Source organism: Miscanthus floridulus, chromosome 1 (genome assembly GCF_019320115.1).
Source record: "Miscanthus floridulus cultivar M001 chromosome 1, ASM1932011v1, whole genome shotgun sequence".
In the NCBI taxonomy this organism is placed as follows: Eukaryota; Viridiplantae; Streptophyta; class Magnoliopsida; order Poales; family Poaceae; genus Miscanthus; species Miscanthus floridulus.
The window spans coordinates 186,187,325-186,205,346 of record NC_089580.1 but is presented as its reverse complement, the minus strand read 5'-3'; the positions used below and the strand labels follow the sequence as shown (position 1 = coordinate 186,205,346).

Genomic DNA, 18,022 nt, shown 5'->3' with positions numbered 1-18,022 from the left:
AAGCTGAATCAAATTATTTTTTTGAAGCTGAACAAATATTCACCTTCAATATTCAGTTATATTAGAACTCTTCGATTTCTCGGACGCGCAGCCGCGATTACAATTTAGTTATATCATGATATTTCATCACTGCAGCAGTAAATCTAGGTCTCCTGTATTACTCAGGTGAGCTACAAGAAAATAGAATTAACGACTCCATGGCCCAATGGATAAGGCGCTGGTCTACGGAACCAGAGATTCTGGGTCCGATCCCCAGTGGAGTCGCATCGCCGATTTCGTTTTATCAGTTTTGTTTTGTTTTTGGCAATGCTCTGTTCCAGCCATTCAATTTCACAGCAGAAAATTTTCAGTTCCATTACAACATCGACATTCCATTCCCCATTCCGTCATCGACATTCCGTTTCACAGCAGCAGAACTGATCGCTGAAGGGGAAAAAAATATTCATCAAAGTGGATGTCACTCAATCACCAGGAAACCTGTCATTTTTTTTTGGCGAAGAAAAGAGAGGCCTTTTATTGCTCAACAATCAAGTTACAATATTGAGCAATAAATTGCTCGATACAAACTGGAACTACATTGCGCCAAACAGCCGAACTGTTGGACCTTAGCGCCAGTTGCGCGAGCTCGTGTGCAGCACAGTTTCTCTCTTCTCGTGTGGACTATCTTCCACTCAGACATCAGACTCGCCACCGGCCACCACTCTCACTTCCGTCGCTATTAGGCATAGCGGCCCTCGATCCCTTGCCAAATTCTTCAGCATAGCCTAGATCGAGCTGCAGTCGGTTTCAACACCACAGGGATCTCAGGATTTTCAGTAGCATATCGGAGTCCTTCCCTGGCCGACAGCGCCTCGACTTCTGCAGGGTCCCTGGCTCCCGGTACAGCATGCCAAGCAGCCAGACACACTGCCGCATTGTGACGACCTGCGAAAAGCACCATCAACATTTACCTTTCGCCATCCTGCCTCCGGCCGTTGCCAGGGGCACGGTTGTCTCCCTCTTTTGGCCTGACGTCCAGCATACAGGGAGCTACGGTTGCTTGCCAAACGGATCAGTCATGTCTCTATTTTGCCTGATATTACACAGTTCTGTCCAATAGCTTCTCAGGAAACGAACTGAACCCTCAATGGAAAGACCGCGTGCTTCATGTGTGACGTCGTTCCGCACCTGCCAGGAACGCCATAACCATAAGATCATCAGGCACCTTTCTCTCATATCCCTTTCAGTCTTCAACAGAAAATCCAGAAAATTGAATTGGTCCAGATTGAGGAACTGTTTTTCGTCCGGCAATGCCCAGTGCTCTCTCATTGCCGTACGCAGCTGACATGCATGACGGCGTCCCACTAGTGCATGATTTAGCGATTCCGTCTCCATGCCACATATTTCGCAGGTGTCCCTTTGAACTATATTGCGCCGAAATTTGTTCCGTTGCGTTGCTAAACCATTGTTCGCTATTTTCCAAACGAAGATTAGGATCTCATGGGGAAGCGGGATCCTCCAGAATTCTTTCCAAACTGGCCGACCATCAGCATTTTCAGAAGTCGATTGGCCACCACCCTGCTCCTCCGTTAAGCGCTTCCGAGCCATCCAGTATGCACTTTTTACAGAGTAGAGACCATTCTTTTCATAGTGCCATGCCAAATTATCATCAGCCTGTTCACTTGGTAATCTGATTTTCTTTATTTCCTGGGTATCCACTGGCCAAAAAAAATCTATCCAGCAGGAAACCTGTCAATTTCAGCACACGATGTTTACAACTCTCTTTGTTTTGTTTTTGGCAAATGCTCTGTTCCAGCCATTCAATTTCACAGCAGAAAATTTTCTTTTCCATTCCAACATCGACATTCCATTCCCCATTCCGTCATCAACATTCCGTTTCACAGCAGCAAAGCTAATCGCTGATGGGAAAAAAATATTCATCAAAGTGGATGTCACTCATCACCAGGAAACCTGACAATTTCAGCACACGATGATTACAACTCTCAATGAAACATTGATCTCGTTCCTCAAAACACACAGTTATGTACAAAAGGCTAAAAGCAAACAAGTATAACACTTGTCCAAAAGTATATGTTTTTTGAATGATCCTTGTCCAACAGCAACAACTCATAGAATCCAAAGTGGAAAGCAATACAGCAGATACAAAACAGACCCAAGGGGGGAAAGCACACGGGTTCCTTTTACAACTCTACAATCTACACTACAGCACACCATCAGGACAGGCCTGCGGCAAAAAAAAACTACACCACGGAAGACACGACGGCGGTATCCTTTTTTACAACCTGAGTACCTGACGATAACTTAAACCGTTGTTCCTGCAACAAAAACCTGCCTTTCTGAACTGACAGGGCTCGTGTAGGGCGGCGTGGAGGAGTACATTATGGGTGACAAACTAGTGAACATAAATTGACAACAATCAAATACAGGCCAGCGACCTTCCTCCTGGTACCAAACGTATACAGATGGTACAACTTTCACCTCCTGGACAGGGCCCTGCAGATCCTCTTACAACAGGGGCTTGTCCGGATGGCATCCTCATGAGGGCGGATCGCTTCAACAATGGCATTGTGCAGATGGCCCTGCCATGGAGACAAAAATAATGAGCATGACAAATGCAATGTTGCGCATACCGAATGGTGTACTAAGATGATGTTGCATACTAACCTTGGTGTGGAGAAGGGCAGTGTAAATGACATAGTTGGCATAAGGGTCTTGCAGCAGTTGCTCAAAGTGAGACCCGCTGAGCAAGAGCAATTCATGTACTATGACAGCTTTGGCATCGTCCGGGAAAAACTTTAGGCATCTCTCCACCACATTGCTGCTCACCTTCTGCTTTGAGAGATAAATATACTTTCCTTCAAACTGAGATGCCAAGTGTGCATTTGCAGAAGGAATTTTCAGTTCCAAAACATATTGGACCACATAGTTCCTGGGACAAGGGGAAATGGGAAATCAATCTTAGTGTGGGATGAGTTGATACAGTTCTGAGTTTTGCCATCTATCTGGTTCAAAATAAATTCCTAAAATACCGTAGATAAATGAAATCAATTAAGACTTGTTTCAATCGAGAGGGTTAGGATTAAGGATGCAAGTGTACCCAATGGTGTTTTGTGAGTCAACTAGCCCTTCTCCTCCTAAATTAATTAGGAAGCATGACATTTTAGTTCATTTTTTGCAAGTTTTGGGTTGACCCAATGACCCAAAATATGTGGGACTTTCAGCACAGTTTGGGCTCCCTTTATTTCTGGAAAATATAGGTAGAAACCACTTAGTTTATCTAGTAAGCGACTTGGCACAGAGTTCATAACACTATCCACACATTTTAAGTTTCATGGTCCCTGTTATGCTAATATGTTATCTTCTGAAAAAAAAAAACTACACAGTATCACTGAGAAAGCTCATGAAACATACATAGATTTGAACTGAGATACATATATAAAGGTTTATATAAACAAGGGAGAACAAACATTTGCTACACTCAAATTAAGTCACTGGTGAAAAGTTATTTCCAACAAAGTTCAGCCTTGTACAAATATAAGATATATAAGAGATGATCATCAGTATTGAAAACTAAGAAAGCAGTGAAATAAAAAGGTACACAGACTTTGTGTACAATCTACCAGACAGATCACTAATGTAGTGGAAAAACAAGCACAAAGCAATGGTTTTTTTTTTTTTGCAACAGAATATAATATAAGCAACCAAGAGTTTACCCAAATGGATCTTGAGCAAGCTCAAAGCCACGAGCACATATTTCCACAATTAGATTGGCCTGGTATACACCACGTGCATTAGATATGCAACGCTGTAGAACACAGCATCCATGGCGATGTACCGCCATGTTAAAACAGTTGGCTGCAGCGCCCTCAAATATGAACTGTTTAAACAGAGTAAATATAAATATGTCTGCAGATACTCTAGTAAAGTAAGATCAATGCATACTTAGCATATGTATGTTTGCAGATACTCTAGTAAAGTAAGATCAACGCATACTTAGCATATGTTTGCTAGCAGAAGAATTTCATGACACCACATTGATCTCGAGCAAGATAATTATAATAATATGAGAATCTGAGTACACAGTAACGAACTTGTTATTACTTATTTTCACTTCATAATTTGAAGTGGTGAAAATTAGGAACACAATTGTATCTGCCCCAAAGAATTTCTCTATCATTAGTGCATATAAAAACCATGTGTAGGCAGAAAATATATCTTCCCATGCAGAAGACATATGCCAAAGGCAATATTGAAGGGGAAAAACACAAGATTACATAGTCAAATCCAAGTTCAGGACAAGTGAGGAAAACCCTTAAGGTTGATCATAAGACATCACCACCACCAAAACATGATATGCATAGGTAAATGGTCATTAACCACTTAAATAGCATAGCCATAGTTTAGTTATTGGTTAATGAACTTAGTTGAATCTAGTGTATTATGTCATTTCCAGGTCCCAACTTTCTAAATGTCTAAATTTCTGAATATAACTTTGGATTCTGGTGGATCCAGACCTCATAAATTAATTAATGCACAACATTAAGAGTTATTAAATCATACTGTTTGCAAATGCAAGCAACGTCTCTGTACAATATAAAAAAAAACTCGACCGGAGGGGTTAAGACTGCCCCCGCAGCATTACAAATAAGAAGGACCTTCTCATCCGGCCGAGAAAACCCCTGAACCCCCGCCTCCACCCTTACATGGTGGCTTTCCGTCGCCCAAGTGAGAATTGGGCCGGTGCCCCCCCAGTACTTTGGTTATGGAGACAGACGAGGGGATTTTTTTAACCTCAGCCTGAAATTCGCTCCCACGGGGAGTCAAACCCAGGACCTGAGGAGTGTCGCTGGGTCACCTAACCGTTTGAGCTAGGCGCCCTTTGGCTCTCTGTACAGTATGTAACAGAGTAAACTAGAGTAGTTCGTACACAAAGTCCTGGATATTGTCTGTCTCTGAAAAAAACTGCTAAAGGTTCAAGAATAGCAAATTTACGTAGAGATGACAAGGCTTAATGTTTGTTAGTTTGCAAGCATATATACTTTTAAAGAAACTACTTCATGCAAGAAAAAACATGTCTGATTATGATTACAGATGCATATGAACTTAAGTTGCTAGCCGAAACTAGAAATGCTCAATTCTACTCCTACAACCAGTAAATTCCATGTGTTAGCATCAGTTCTCTAACTTATGAGTCAGTTATTCAAAGAATCAAAATCAATAACATGATTAAAAAAATGCAACAACCACTTATTACTCGAAGACAGAATTTATTTACAAATAGAAGAAACAAGTTACAAACTAGTAGGAATCATTATGTACCTTGTTATCCTCAGCTCCAAAGTTTGTCAGACATTTCTGTATTACATGATTACCATTGGGGTCATTGACAAGCAGCATGAAGTTTGGCTGTAGGGCTGAAATGATGAGCATAATCTGATCTCTGCTCCTAACAGTCTCTATCAATCTCTGTACTACCCTGGTCCTGGAACAAATCAATACAATAGAATCATCAGCATCATTGCATGCCCCCACTAAACAAAAGGGATCATATTGCAATGTTAGCATCACAGCACACTTGGTCTGATGCCAGTGTACTTTATTATACTGACTCAAAGCACAGCATTCTAAAATCAACAAATAACATAATTGGTTGCCAAGTACAAATGCTTGTAGTGTCAGACAAGAATCATAATGCAAATTTCTGATTAATTTTCAGAAGAAAAGATAATTACCCATGTGTGTTTAGAGAGATGGCAATCAGCTGCTTCACAGGGTCCTGCGTCAGCACTAAGATGACCCTCAGCCTTTGTCCTTCATCACACACTTCCAGCATCTTCTGTACAAGATAGTTGCCAAAACTGCTGATCATAAGGTCTGCAATGTGGTTAATGATTCCTTCAAAGATCGCATCGACATGATGCTTCCCTTCCAAAAACTTGTCCTGCAAATACCGGCACCCATTTTGGTCCTTGGCCATGTGGTAGATGGATCCTTCCTTGACACGAACCACATTGTCAAACCTCAAAGTCCTAGAACTCCCAAGCTCCAGTGCCCTGCTATTGACACGCTGGAATCTCCTCTCCCTCTCACGTTCCAGGAAGTTCATGTTCTTCCCATCAAACATCAGACTGTTGTCACAATGGAATGCCTCAAACTGATTTCTGCCTCTCGCAAACCCGTTGTCTGCCACAGAGACACCACCATATGCATAGTGTCGCTTTGGTCCACCACGGAAGTCAAGGGCAGCCGGACTCGAGCTGAAAAACTCTGCACCAACCTCACTGGGACTGTTGTCACAACTTAATGCATCAAACTGATTTCTGCCTCTCGCAAACCCGTTGGCTGCCACAGGGACACCACCATATGCATAGTGTCGCTTGAGGGCAACCGGACTCGAGGTGGAAAACTCTGCACCAGCCTGACTGGAAAGCAGGTAGGACTCGGCGAAATCAGGCTGCACCAAACCTTGGCCCCAACCAATGCCAGTGCCATGCCCTACCCTATTGTACATGAAGCCACCAATGCTGGTGTCCAAGGCTCTGGGGAAACCACCAAAGTCATCCAGGCCAACGTCCGACACGAAGCGATGCGGCCGTGCTGCGACGTACCCGACAGGTTTGGCCTGATCAAGGAACACGTGCTCATGGCGGACAGAAGAACCTGACGCCGCGAAGTTGTACCCATCGTACGCGCCGTGCGCTGCGGGGACCTCAGTCGGGGCCGTGTGAATGACAGGCGGCGGGCCCTGGCGCTGGAGCGCGTCCTGCGCGTCGCCGATGCGCAGACCGCGGAGCTGGTTCGCGATCAGCTGCTGCTCCTGGTCGTCCACCCCCACCCCCAGTGCCAGCGGCGGCGGCGGCGGCGGCGGCGGCATTGGGCTACCGACGAACGGTCCCGAGGGCGGTGACGGCGCGGGGAAGCCAACGCCCCCTGCATCGCCGCCGTGGAGTGGAGCACCATTGTCGCGACGGTTCAGGACCATGTCGTAGTAGGCGTCCTTGCCGTGGCGCTGCGCATCGTACCCGTCGGCACCCGTGGGGCAGTGTACCCGTCGGCACCCGATGCGCATTGGTGAAGTGTAGCCGTCGGAACCCGAGGCGCCATGCACGCCGTTGCCGTTGCCGTCGCCGATGACGCCCACCCCGCGCTGCCGCCCCTGCGGGGACGTGACGTGGGGGATCTCGCTGAGAAGCAAGTCTATCTCTTTGTCCTCCGTCCTCTCCACCGCCGCCGCCGCCTTCGCGGCCCTCATCTCAATACCAATCAGCAGTACTCCGGAACACACACGCAACCCAGAAACGATGGGAAATCAAACCCCCCGAGGGATTGAGAAAGATCGGGGAGATCGGCGGGAGTGGGGACGGAATCGCGGAGACCCGGAGCGGGGTGATGGGACGGCGAATCCGGGGATTGGATGTGGGGGCGGATCGGGATTGGGGAGCAGGGAGGGGTTAGCAGTAGTGGAGGGAGGCGGAAGGGGAGGGAGGTGGAGAGGCCGGTGAGGCATGCAAAAGGGGAGAGCCGGAGGACGGCAGATGGGGTTCGGGGTTTTATAGCCAACGACTGGGCTTCAGGGCTGGGCTCGGCGGCTTTGCTCAGCTCTCCTTGCTCCTCCTGCCTCCTGCACTCGCATGGGTGGAGGGAGCAGTACACACGCTGACACGCAGCAGTCCTGTGCAGTGCTGCAGTGCAGCGCATTGGTTTAGACTTTTCAGGGAATGGGAGGGATAAATAAGGCTACGTTGGGCTAGACTTAAATTTTTACTGTTTATATTGACAGAAATTTTGTAAGAGAAAAACACTGCTTCAGCTGAAAACTGTAGCCAACCAGCCAGCGGATTTTGGCCAGCTGAACACGCTCTAAATCTTGGAAAGACCCAAAGAGGTTGTTAACATTTAGGCCCCGTTCGCTGGTCTGAAACTTGGTTGAAACTGACTAAAAAACACTGTTCCAGTTCAATTGTTGTGAGAGAAAAATATTGTTCCGGCTAAAAAAAGAAGTCGAACAAGCCTTAGTGTTTGTTTTTATAACGCTATATAAAGGTAGAAGTCTAAAAATAGTCCCCTGATATTTTGTGAATCAGTAAAAAAAAAGTGCAGTATGTCATGTTCGCCGTATTCAAATCTGGACAGAGGTTGTTACAGTACATTACTTTGTTTGTTCTCATCATGCGTAAAAGTAGTATACTAACGTCATGTGGTATTTTGTGAATCAGCAGAAAATACTCAACGTGTTGAAATATGGAGGGAGGTTGTTAACAACTTCAATGTTGTTCTATTTTCTTCTTTTTTTTCATCATGCATAAAAGTGGAACTAAAACGTCCGGCGACATATTTTGTGAATCGGCAAAAAAAATGCTATGTTGGACCATATTCATAGTATGCCATGTTCAACATGTTGAATTCAATCAACCAATAATAGGAAACTTCATAATTTTATAAAATTTAAAATTATCATGAAAACTTATACGACAATTTATATCACATCATGAATTGGACATTGGTGTTTTATTCTGGATGGCCTCTGAGCCTGGTAGAACAAGAAATTTGGAAATTCATTGTCCATGAGCCGCATTTCTTGCTTCAGTTTTGGGTCCATCTTAACTTGCCTTGATATGTTCGTTGGTTTTTTTATATGCTCACACTAGCTATATTGAGAGTAACTTTAGCAGGAGACCTTAAATCACAAACTTTACTTTTGGTTTTAGGACTTCTCCACTTTTGATGGCCTAGGTTTTTTTATATCTACTCTAGCAGAAGTTTTCAAATACATTACAGTAGACATAGCATACAAGACCCACTCGTCGTTTCTGTTCTTACTCGCTAGGGTGGAGGAGCCTTGTCGAGGAAGGAGGATGGCGAGGGGTCTACAGGGAAGGGGAGCCAACAAGGGAGGAGGCCAGACAAAGGCACATCATTAGCGAAGTCGCTGAGGGAGGAAGAAGGCAAGAGAGGTGGATCTACCATCGGGGGCTCATTGGGAAGGGCTAGCCGCCAAGGAGGCCCCCTAGTGGCGGCGTGCCTGGAGTTGCATGGAGCGTCAGGCAAGCGGGAGGGGCGACGTGTGCCAGGTAGCCGGAGCGTCAGAGATGGAGAGGGGGTGCAGTGCCCGCACTTCCTCCCAGGAGAAGGCGCAGGGCCAGGAGCCCAGGAGACTAGACCGAGCGTGGTGGCCGCGACTGATCTAGCAACAACGACGATCAAGAAACAAGACGGAGCGAGCGCTTGGGCAAAGCATGGTTCTGAACAGGCGCGGAAAGACGGTCAAAACTAAAAGTGTGTCCTCCTATTGGGTGGCACTGATGAAGACGCGAGATGAGAATTTGAGGATCTCTTACTGTTGGGGGGTTTGAGTAGGGTCCTTGCTCCTGTGTTTTTTATGTGAACCTCATCTTTTGATTTTAAGGGCCTATTTGAAGGACCTGCTGCAGTTGCTCCAGACGTCTATATATCATAATCTTTTTAGGAAGTCCAGAAGTTCTATGCGGTTTCTTCCCACAACTTAAAAATATATAAAACAATATAAATAAACTGATTTTTTTAGACTCCCTCGCTAAATCAAAATTAAACCGTGAGTGTTCTTTGAATATGATTTTCCTTGTTTACCCAGAAAGATTCGCCCTTGGCTTATAAGTCGTACTTTTTCAGTCAACGAACAATATTTTTCTCTCATAACAAATCAGCCAACAGTACTTTCAGCCATGACTTATCAGCCAAGCGAACATGGCTATATTATAAACATCGTACATCTTTGAGACAAATCACTCAAGTTCTTCCACGCGTCCAACCGGCGTATACCTTGCTGAAAGTATGAAAAGTTGACTACATGTGTTCCATCACTAGCCAAAATAATTAATCTATCCCTAATAATAAAGAGGTAAAATTTCTTGCACAAAATCTTTCATCCAACTAAGACATCGGCTCGGTTACAGTTTACGTTTTTCCATGTTCATGTACAAGTCCTTTTTCTTTTCATGGATTTTTTTTCCAAGGGCCTGAGACGAAAACGGATCAAGTTCAGCCGCCAAAGATTTTCCAAATCGAATCCACCATAGACAGCTTTCCTGATTCGGCACGTCGACATATTGATGATGGGGACGCGAGTTGGGATGACGTTCCGAAGCACACTAGATCATTGAGAGGATGCAAAATGCCGACGACAAACGCGACGTAGTGGCGCTGCAGAGATTCACGGCGCGGCATTGGGCGTAGGTTCCTCTAAAGCTTGGCAGCAGCGCGGCATTAGTTCTACTGCAAGCCGTGGTGCTGGGTCGGCTGCGCGGCGCGGTGTTGGTGTAGGGGGCGGCGGCGGGCGGCACTGGAACCTGACGTTGGCGGTGGAGCGGTGCAATGCTGAGGCTAGGTGCCGGCGGCGGGCGCGGCGGCGCGCTGGTTTCTCCTGTACGACAGCTCTATGCTCTATGCGTCAGATGAATGAGTAGAGTTGATGGGAGAGGAGAGAAATGGGCCTGGAGTCCGATAAGCCATGTCCTAATAATGAGACAGTCAATACAAATGGACCTGCAACCCAAACGCTACAATGCATTCGTATTTTCTTATAAATCTATAAACAATTAGCGTTAGTATTCTACATGAAATCTGTTTTTAGGAATCCGTGAAATCTAAAATTATAGTATCAATAAATATTTATGTAAATAAATATATCGGAATCATGTTCTCGTTTTGTAGCTACGTTCCACGTATATCGTCCAAATTATCTAGGGATCATGTTCCACTCTTTGAATCAATCGCCCCGAAGAGATATACCCTCACAAATTAGAAACTTAAAATTTTCGATCCACGTACCCGTTTCGTGTACCCTTCGTATCAGGAACTTTGTGACACTAGTATGAACCAAACCAAAATAAATTGAAAGCAGGAACAAGTTCGATCCACTGTGCCTGGACTTCTAACGTATAAATTAAGCGAACAAACTGTAAAATTATATTTACACAAATAAATGATTTTTCCTTTTTTAACACAACTCTCACATACAAGCATTTATTTTTTTTACCGTTGTAACGCACAAACATATTTGTTAGTAAATAATATAAATCTTTAGGACGTCTGCAACAATTAGCAGATATTATACCTTATTCTATGTGGAAAAGAGAGAGAAACTAACTCGGTAGCACATCGGTAAGAGCATGTCCAACGTAGGGGAAAATTTGAGTGGTATAAAAACTACTGTTTATGAAAATAGCTATATATAAGCCTTAAATAAAAGTAGCCTTTTTGTTGAAACCCATCAGAAGTAGTCTATATATTCTACGAAGGCCCCGTGTGGTAGGGCTCTGGCTCCGACTTCTTGCGGCGCCATAGTTGGAGCTTTTTTTAACAGAGGAGTTGGGGCTGACTTTTTGGCTCCTCACAAACCTAATAAAAATCTACATCTCTTCTCTTTTCTTCTATATATCTATTCTATTATTACACCTAAAAAGACTATAAAGTCATCATCTAGTGATACCAAGGAGTTGTTCGACTGATAGTTTCTTGTAACACTCTTGGTGTTGCACTGTAAATTATTTGCTAAAATATGTCATGAGCATCATATTTATGTGTTAATGCATGTAATATAGAGTGTAGATCAAGTTCCGTGGCTCAAAACGATCAACGGAAGCGTGAAACGAAAGTTAAATTCCATTGCCATGCTATATCACTTAGTGTTTAAAACCAATTTTTATTAAGCAAAAACGATATAGAACATGGATGCGCTACTTGAATAAAGTTTGAAGTACAAACTTTATAGATGACGATGAAATACCTGCGGTCGAAAAATGATATCACTAGCTAACATACCTAATAGCTTGAAAAACGAATTTGACGCAAAACCAGCACAAGACTTAGTCGATTTCTTAAATCAGAAAACAGGTTGACAAAGCTATGTTTGGTAATTTTTGTAGAATGATTGGGTTAAGGAGTGGTGTGCATTATGGCTTGTTTTAGTAGCCTCATATGCCCTCTTAGGTATAGCACCGCTGGTTTGGATGTTGGGTCAACCGATTGAGTGAATTGGACGCTTGAAAAAGCGTGCATGGCACATTCTAGGTCGGGCTTCTCATGTAGGCGCGGTCACCGCGCTCCCGTGCCATCGTCGAGGCATCGGCCGCGCATGCGCACGTGTCTGACCGGGCTTGGTCCTCCCTATTGTCGCGATGTGCGCTGCCGCTGGTGCCCCTAGGGCCGCCCATATTCGCTCTGTTGCTCAGCTCTGCTCCGCCAGCCGCTGTCGCCGTTGTGACGCTGCGCGCACACCGCCTCGCACATGGGTGCCATGATGGCACCTATCTCTCTCTGTCCTGCTGGCGCTGCGTCAATGCGGGATCGAGGCTGTTGCCCTTTCGCACGTGCCCATGTCCTTGCTTGGGGTCAACCGTGCCCGGTCGATGTGGCATGAGCTCCCACGCGCGACACATCATGCCAAGCCACTGCTGGTTTCGCCCTGTGCCGCACATGTAGTTGTCGTCCCCTTGCCTTGTTCTTTTCTGTTAAATGCCTACGCGACACATCATGTTGTCCCTTCTGTGCATCTCTCGCGCACACTGTTGCGGCCGCCAGGGACGGTAGGCGGGACCGAGCCGCCCCAAAGCAAACGTAGCGCCTGGTCTTTGTCAGCGCAATTACTCACGCCAGGTGCTAATACTAGAGTCCTGCTACCGCCCAATCTTCTTCGGCCTTCAATTGAGCCCAGTTGAGCTCCAATTGGCCATTTTCCCCTTCGCCGTGCCATTAAGACCGGAACCGGCCGTGGCCGAGGGCAACCACCCGCCGCACCACCTCTCGTCAATCCACCTTCACCATGAGTTTCGCCTTCACCTCCACTTCACCCTACGCACCCCACTAGCACCGCCACTGCTTTCCCAGTGCCGCTGACGTGGTCGCGCCACCATAGTCCGCCGCTAGACTTACCATGTGCGCGTGTCCGAACACACCCGATCCATCCCCAGTCAAACCACCACCATAGGTAGCTATAGGGTGAGTTGCTGATGCCCACCCATTGGTTCTATCACCTCAGTTGTGCCTAGGCTCACTAGAACACGGCTGCCGTCGCCGTAGGGTGTCCGTCGTCGTGGAGGGAGTTCCTGATCGTGTCCCCGCTCATCTCTTCACCGCCCATCGATTCGCGTCTACATCTAGGTGAGCATTGGCCCCTTAGAGGGGTCGAGGAGGGACCTGGATGGCCGGCGTGGCGGTCCAGTGCCATCGCCGCCGCGCCGGTGTGCGCGGGGGTGGCCGGAGGACCGACCCGTGCTAAAGAAGCGAGTGGGGAGGGGCTTATTTGTAAAAGAGCAGTCTATAGGAATAGTGTTGTGGACCTCGGGGTGAATCATCGGTAGATCAAGGGTGTTTTTGCGAAGATGCCGGCACGCGCGGGCCTCCCCGTCGTGGGCTATTTCCACACGGATGGGCCGCGTCCCGCGCATGGGCCACGCTAGTGGGTCGCGCGTGCGTGCGCATTGTGCGCGTGGGCTACGTCGCTCGCTAGTGGGCCACGCAGGTTGAATTCGCTTTTCATTTTTATAGAAGATAGAGATAACTTTATATTTTACATTCTAAGTTGGACTTTGGAAATTAATATCAATTCATATAAGTATCCAAAAATTATAAAATAAATTCTGTTGAGCTCCTAAAAATGTTGTCTATCTGATGGTATGATTAGTTTATATATGTCTATGTTGATGCTAAGGTCTATTAAATCATTTGGAGGTGTTAATGTAATTTAGATTAATAGTTATAGGAATTTTTATGCCAAATTGGTAATAGCTTTAGCCATGAAATTTTTACAGTAGGTTCATTAGATTATTATGTGCCCACTATAATTTTTGTAGCCTTAGAATAGGTTGAGAAATATGGTGACTAAGTACTATTTGTTGTAGTATATATATTAAATCGGTAATAAGAATAAGGATACCTTTAGTTGCTAAGATAATACGTGAAATATGCCATACCTGTTAGTAGGAATAATAGGTAGTTTAGTATCGTAGTCATTAGAGTTAACTTGGTAGATGTATTTTTATTTTAAGAGTTATTGTTGTCATGTTACTAAGTGTTGCATCATCATTTTATGTATGTAGATAACGAGTTGGTAGAGTCCATGACTGTGGGTGAGTAGGAGTACGAGGAGATAATCGAGGAGTACGAGGAGATCCTCGTCTAGGAGGGTGCCCCAGAGTCATCAGTTGCTGACTTTGCTGGCACCCCGCCTGCCCAAGGCAAGCCTCTGTGCATAACCCTTATTTTGAATGATCACTGGATATATATATGTGATATGCATTTACGTTACAGGTATTTTATGAAAACCACATGCATAGATATACCTACCAATGAGTCCTACTAGCATAGGTCGAGTAGCTGCTATGCTTAGAATTTTAGTAGCGTGAGTAACCTATCATTACTCACAATAGGTGAGTATTATTATCACTCATGATAAAATGGTGAAAGAAACATGAAGACCGAGCTGGGATATGGTTTGGGTAATGGTCGGTGTAAAAGGTTGTGTTATGCGGTCAACGGGGCATGGCTTGGTTACACTGTTTTCTCTGTCTGTGTTAGTTAAGGACCGACCATTGTATTGGGTTCTAGGTAAATCACAGACTTATTATCTCGACCACATACTTGTTTATAGGAGCAGAAAAGGCTTACTGTTCTCTTGTCGTGGGTTCTGGCTCTTTTCTGGACCGACTGATTGGATACGGGGATGATGGAGGTCTAAGCACCACACTGAGTTCGGGACTCATGTGTGGGGGCCTATAGTCCAAGTTTGGACGGGGACCGGAATCCCTTGATATGAGAGTGGTGGGTTGTTCTTGCTTGTACCTAGGGTATAAGCGGGGTGTGTGTTTCGCGGTACCCAGCTGGGCACATTGATTCGCGAATCGCCGAGCAATCCGGTACGGCTTGTCTACAGTCTAGCACCGTAGTAAGAACTGAAAGATGAAAGATGATGAAATAGAACTGTTTGCTCAACTCTTACTTGAAAGTAGAATATGTGCTTACATAGAATGGTTAGATAATGAACTAATCATGACTGCTAATAATAAACATACATAAAGATTCACTATTAGTATTGCTTTCCGCAAAAAGGAAACCCAGCAAACTATAAAGCTTATCATATCCTTTGGAGTCGGAAAATTATCCCCACTGGTCGGATAAGTCTTGCGAGTACATTGTGTACTCAGTGTTTATTTATCTCTGTTACAGGTGCAGCTTAAGGAGTAACCGTTGTGTGAAGGATTCTTCTGGTGGGTACAGACGAATCCTTGTATATTATCAATAGATGTTTATTTAATTCCGCTGTTTAATTTTCGCACTCTAAACTTGATACTGTAATAATGTATTTTCTAAGAACTCTGGTTATATGAAATAAACTAAATATTGTAAACTCGTTCTCATTATTGGATTCTGGAGGAAAAATATGGATCATTCGAGTTCTCCCTTGGGGTGTGCTCGACGGAATTCGTCCGATGTAGCTTGCTCTCGGGGTGCTTAGTGTCTGGTGGAAGACGAGCGTCTTCGAATGTGTGTTATTTCGGACGGTTCTACCACATTTCTATGGCTGATAAACTGACTAAAGCTGATTTGTTGTGAGAGAAAAACACTATATCATAGCTGATAAACCATATATCTAGTTATTATAAAATTATCATCGGAGTTTTTTTTTAATATATTTAAAATAACTTTAGCTATACAAGAGAAGCTGTTTCACATGTGGAGCCGAAGCCAAAGCTCTTTAGAAGAAGCCGGAGCCCAACGACTCGGTTGCGCCCTTCCTGCCTAATTCCATTAGTGTGTCACTACATCATCATGTGCTATACGTGAAACTTTGCGAGGCAAGGCAAGTAAACTCGGCGACTGTAGTCCATGATGCTCGAATCGAGCGCAAAGGATCCGCAGCCAAGGTAGGCCATCCCCGCGTCCGGCGGGAGCGCCGTCGCATGCAACCGCGGCGGCGGCAGGCGAAACCGATGAACCGCCCTCGGGGGTTGGTGGCGTAGGCCTTTGACCGTGTCGTGGCCACCCAATAATAGGCGTGTCGTTAAAACCGTGTCCGCGCGCACGGCCGCTCCCGCTGCTTTCCCTCCAAATCGCCCGCGCGGGCCCCGGCACCCCTGATGCGACGCCCTCCGCCCTCCGCCAGTTCCCTCCTCGCCCATCCCCGCCTCCGCCACCACCCGTCCATCCTCCACACATGGCGGAGAGGGCCCTCCCGCCCGCGTTGCCGGCGTCGCCCGAACCGGCCTCCTCCTCCGCGGTCTCCACCGCGTTCGGCTCGCCGCTCGAGCCCGTCGCCGCGACGGCGGCGTCGGCGGCGGCGACGCCCACGCACGACACGTACGTGGTGCAGGTGCAGAAGGACCAGATATACCGCGTCCCGCCCCCCGAGAACGCCTATCTCGCCGAGCGCTACCGGAACGAGCGCGGCGGCGGGGGCAACAAGAAGAGCGGGACTAGCAGCGAGGGGTCGGCTGCGTGCTCTCCGTGCGTCCTGCGCACGCTCGGGGCGCTGCTGGCGGCCGCCGCGCTGGTGAGCGCCGCCGTCCTCATCTCCCTCGTCGTGCTGCGGCCGGGCGTCCCGGGCTTCTCCGTCGACAGGATCACGGTGATCAACTCGACGCGGCAGCAGCGCGTGGACTACGACGTCTTCCTCACGGCGGTGAACCCCAACAAGATGACGGCGCTGTGGTACAGGAGCGGCAAGGCGAGGCTGACGCACCACGGGACGACCCTCGCCAAGGGCGACGTCGGGCAGCCCGCGGACGGCGGCGAGGACGCCACCGACTTCAGCGTGCTTCTGCAGGGGGTGAAGCACAACGGCCGCTTGCCCAAGACGGTGGAGAAGGGGTTCAGCGGGTCCAAGGACCACCTCGCGCTCCAGCTGACCGTGGAGGTCACCGTGCAGGTGCACGTCGGCGCGCTCGGGTTCGGGCAGAGGAGGCTGGCCGTGGACTGCGGGATCACCGCCGCCGGGCTGGGCAAGGACGTGCACATTGCGTCGCAGAATTGCAAGAGCACCTTCCGGAACTGACGACGCGCGCGCGCGCCCCCATCGAGGGGCGCCTGTGGTCTGGAACTCTGGATCGTGGGAGATGGAAATTGACGCCGCGCGCGGTCATGTATGGCGGCGTGGAATTGAAGCGAATGGGGGACGGAAGATCGTGCTCGCGCGCCTTTATGTAAAATGTTGTGAAATTCTTGAGACTTTGATGTAAATTGTCACGAACTGAACCATGGCGTCGAAGGCCGCCGGATCACAGCAACATGTACTATATGTTTTGCCGGCGCAATGCTGGTCTGCTCACTGCTGGCTATGACATCTTCATCACGAACGTTGATTGACAACCAGCAACCACGGCTGCTGCGTCGGTCGTCAGAGTGTTTGACGTCCGACGGGAGCAACGGGAGCACTGTTCACGTTGCACAGATGAATATGAGTGGCGACCCGGTCCAGGGCGCTCACCGGACATCGGGACGCCATCGTCCCGGACTCCCGGCCCATCCATGGCCGGTCGCGACTCGCGCGTGTTGCCCGATGGCTGGCGACGGCAAGAACACAGCAGCTTCTGGGCCCGGCCCTGGGAGCATTTTAGCCCAACACAGATACGCTAGATGAATCGACGTCCGTATCCGTGTCCCTGTGGCCACGCGACTCGTCTCCTCCGACTTCTCGGCTTCCTCACGAGTCACGCCAGACGCCGCCGCTGCCACGCAGCGAGTCGCCGGCCGGCGGCCGGGCACGTCTGCAGATTTTAGTCTGCACGCATGATGATCCAGGCAGCCAGGCTTCCAGCAGGCAGGCGGCAGCAACCAGCCAACCAGGTACCTACGAATCTCTGTCCTAATCCTATGATCCCTAATCAAGTAATTAATGGCCGACGCTAGAGTATTCAAATATTCAAGAAAGTAACAATTGTTTAATCAAGTAATCTCTGCTAGGCACTTGACTCCTTAAGGTAGTGTATAATTGTTTGATCTTTGTGATTTTTTTTGTCTAGCGTACTGATAAATTTCTTAAGGTTTATTG

General features: G+C 47.2%; 2 protein-coding genes and 1 non-coding gene across 3 annotated transcripts; 2 read left to right on the top strand and 1 right to left on the bottom strand.

Moving 5' to 3' along the window:
* Nucleotides 1–191: 191 nt before the first annotated feature.
* TRNAR-ACG (transfer RNA arginine (anticodon ACG)) lies at nucleotides 192–264 on the top strand. Its single transcript has one exon. It is a non-coding gene; the product is annotated as a tRNA-Arg (tRNA).
* Nucleotides 265–1,980: 1,716 nt separating this feature from the next.
* LOC136505379 (putative pumilio homolog 7, chloroplastic) lies at nucleotides 1,981–7,394 on the bottom strand. The gene is made up of 5 exons (XM_066500528.1): nucleotides 5,733–7,394; nucleotides 5,320–5,482; nucleotides 3,714–3,877; nucleotides 2,665–2,929; nucleotides 1,981–2,579 (listed from the first exon to the last, which is right to left on the bottom strand). Exons 1-5 carry the CDS (start codon nucleotides 7,250–7,252, stop codon nucleotides 2,475–2,477), a joined length of 2,217 nt encoding a protein of 738 aa, XP_066356625.1. The 5' UTR covers nucleotides 7,253–7,394; the 3' UTR covers nucleotides 1,981–2,474.
* Nucleotides 7,395–16,106: 8,712 nt separating this feature from the next.
* LOC136505371 (NDR1/HIN1-like protein 13) lies at nucleotides 16,107–17,271 on the top strand. Its single transcript, XM_066500514.1, has one exon. It carries the CDS (start codon nucleotides 16,190–16,192, stop codon nucleotides 17,024–17,026), a length of 837 nt encoding a protein of 278 aa, XP_066356611.1. The 5' UTR covers nucleotides 16,107–16,189; the 3' UTR covers nucleotides 17,027–17,271.
* The last annotated feature ends 751 nt before the right edge of the window (nucleotides 17,272–18,022 follow it).